Source organism: Neophocaena asiaeorientalis, unplaced genomic scaffold (genome assembly GCF_003031525.2).
Source record: "Neophocaena asiaeorientalis asiaeorientalis breed wild unplaced genomic scaffold, Neophocaena_asiaeorientalis_V1.1 scaffold85, whole genome shotgun sequence".
In the NCBI taxonomy this organism is placed as follows: domain Eukaryota; kingdom Metazoa; phylum Chordata; class Mammalia; order Artiodactyla; family Phocoenidae; genus Neophocaena; species Neophocaena asiaeorientalis.
The window spans coordinates 5045396-5048456 of NW_020174301.1; the positions used below are offsets into that span (position 1 = coordinate 5045396).

Sequence of the window (3061 nt, forward strand, 5' to 3'; positions counted from 1 at the left end):
TCTCAAGATGCTCCATGTCTCTTAGACTTAACGGTCTGGAGAAGACCAAAAATGATCACAGTTGATGGTATTTTTCTTCAAGTTATGAAAATGAATCACTTGGCTATAGCCTTAGGCTACCAACGTAAAACACTATTTGAGTTATAAAGTATACTTTCAGGGACAACCCCAAAAGCTGTTAAAAAAGCAACTTCTTGCCAAGTAGGTACTAATTCTGAGCACTCACTGGCATTGGGGACCATCTTTGGTTCTTCCTCTGGATTCATGACACTATAAGTTTGCTGTACGTGAAACCCTGCCACTGGAGCTAAAGCTTTAAGATAGATGAAGATCATATGACATATACATGTTGGATGTAACCCAGCATCACGGGCCAACACCATGCACTTGAGGCCTGGAGTCTTTGCTGTTTATGACCTGCGTAGCCTTGGGCTGACTTCATTCTACAGATGAAGAAACTTAGCAGGTTGATATCTAAAACGTTCCTTTCTACTCTGAAACTCTGTACTTCTAACTACTTTTCAAATCATTTAAAGAAAGAAGGTGAAGTTTTAATAAAAGTAGATCCAAACCAAAATTCTCCTGGGCTGTAGTACAGTTCTGGCAGGCACAGAAAACAGGCACAGGCACAAAGCCTGGACTAAAGAGCTGTGTTGCAACCCTGAGTTGTCAAATGGGTTTCCTCTGGACAAAGATAGGATTGTGGAAAGTCACTCGTAATTTACCAGGCCAAGGTTTCAACTGATTCTAAGAGACCCCGAAAGAAGGTCAAGTGTGTGCAGGGAACCTACTCCCCTGCTTTGCTGCTCATCTGGAGAGCAAGCTGAGTACCTTCCCTGTTCCTGCAGGATGCTCTGGGCAGGTGGTGCTGCCTTGAAACACCACCTCCTCCTTCTACACTATCAAGCTTCGCCAGTATTTCATGTTGCCCTCTTTTTGCCTTCCCAGGTTTCTCTCTTACTCTCCTTTTGTAGGACAGTGGAAAGAACATGAGTTATAGGCTCAGAGAGACCTGGGTTCCAATCCCAGCTCTTCCTCTTACCACTGGGATAACTCTGGGCAAGTTTGTTAACTATGATGGGCCTCCGTCTCTCCATCTGTAAGATGGGAATCAGGATAGCTACTTCATGGGGATTCTTAGGGAGAGCCAATGAAAGTGTATGTCAATCCCCCAGCCTCTTGCAGAGCTGGTGCCTGGTTTTATTCGTTTCCTTTCCCACTTCGCTACTCCCTCCTGGAGCCAAACCTCTCCCTCCCGAAGTACTGCATTTCCCCAGCTCCCCGCTCCTGCCGTTCTCTTCACCAGGCCCACCCCTTTCACATCATCTCTACATGTTCAAATTCCATTCAGCCTCCATAACTCAACTCAAAGACCACTTCTCCTAGGAAGTGCCCCTTGACCCCCTTCCCTCATCTGAACTTCCTTGATCTTTATGATCCATATCCTGTGATACCTTTCTCTATCATTCTATAATTATTTACCTGTCTTTTCTTCCTTACTATACCTGGGTACTTAGCAAATATTTGATCAATGAACAAATGTGTGAGCACAGGACCAAAAGGGCAGCTTCCAACGTGCTCGCTGTACTGAAGGCAATGCTTCAGTCACTGCTCTAAATGAAAACATTGTCCAGAGAAGAAAACAGCCCGACTCAGAATGTGAGATGCACTCCGTGGGGTGAGAAAAAGCATCATCTGCCTCTGCAGGAGCCCGGAGTTATGTGGGGAAAGCAGCAAGGGGAGGAGAAGCGACAGAAGCCTGGGGCCCAGGACAGTGGCTCCCAGCCTCAGCCCAGACACAGCGCCAACCTGCAGAGACGGGGACCATCCTGTGCGTCGAATCAGACTTTTGGGATAAAAGAAATCAGATGGAGAACGACGGATGTTTCGTGGCTGCCATGAAACATGAAAAAGGAAGAATGAACAATGAAATAGCCTCGATTCAGAAACACTAACAAAACCAGAAAAAAACCTTCAGGAAAACTCATCTGATAAGTGACAAGTGACATCACTTTAGTTGTGTGTGTGCGTGTGTGTGTGTGTGTGGTGTGTTTTGGGGGTCCATGTTTAAAAGCATAGTAACTCGTCTTTTTTTTTTTTCTTTTTCTTTTTTTTTGGCTGCGCTGTGCCGCTTGCAGGATCCAGTTCTCCGACTAGGGATTGAACCTACACGCTTGGCAGTGAAAGCGCGGAGTCCTAACAACTGGATCTCCAGGGAATTCCCTAACTGGTCTTCAAGTTACAGTATGTTTACCTATGTTCCAACCCACCATCCTTCCTTTCCATTTATTCTGGCTTAAATATTCTGATATATGAAGAGTGAGAAGCCAATGAAGCCACTGAGAGATGTTCTTAAGAATCTGTTATTACAAAAGCCCCACAAATTCTTTAAGTACCAAGAACGTGGATTACTCAGTGGGGTTGCCAAAAGAGTCTTAAAAACATTTTCATTTTGCTATAGTAACTGCACTGACGTGACACCCAGTAAAAGGCCTGGAAATCCTGGCTCAAGACTGTCATCTGGAGACACACCCTTAAGAGAGCGCAAGATTTATTCCTTCTTCAAAAATCTAGCCTCTTTTAAATCCCACCAGCGTCAGCTGGTACCCCACTTGGGCCACATCAGAACCTCTTTCCTCGCAGGTGCATCATCCCCCTTCCTTCTGGGTGAGTGAGCTGAGGGCTGGGCTGACCTCCCAAGTGGTAAATGTTGGCTTTAGGAGAAGAGCTTTGGAATTCTCTAGAAAGTTTCACTAAAGGAAAAAAAAGCAACAGGTCCTCTTGGCCAGAATGAGTGGAAGTATCTCACTAGCTGCTTTCATAATCTTATCCATAGAGTTCCATCAAGATGCAATCAAGACTGTTGATTTTTAGGGCTTCCCTGGTGGCGCAGTGGTTGAGAGTCCGCCTGCCGATGCAGGGGACGCGGGTTCGTGCCCCAGTCCAGGAAGATCCCACGTGCCACAGAGCGGCTGGGCCCGTGAGCCATGGCCGCTGAGCCTGCGCGTCCAGAGCCTGTGCTCCGCAATGGGAGAGGCCACAACAGAGAGGCCCGCGTACC

General features: G+C 46.5%; 1 protein-coding gene across 4 annotated transcripts in view; it reads right to left on the minus strand.

Moving 5' to 3' along the window:
* The window catches only part of ABLIM1 (actin binding LIM protein 1), a 311835-nt gene that overhangs the window by 41017 nt on the left and 267757 nt on the right, over positions 1-3061 (minus strand). Inside the window, exon 9 of one of the 4 annotated variants that reach the window (XM_024755955.1) lies at positions 1810-1893. The exons of the other annotated variants lie outside the window; for them this stretch is intronic. Coding sequence (XP_024611723.1) covers positions 1810-1893 — 84 coding nt within the window. The remainder of the gene's footprint in view (positions 1-1809; positions 1894-3061) is intronic. 4 annotated transcript variants of the gene reach the window in all.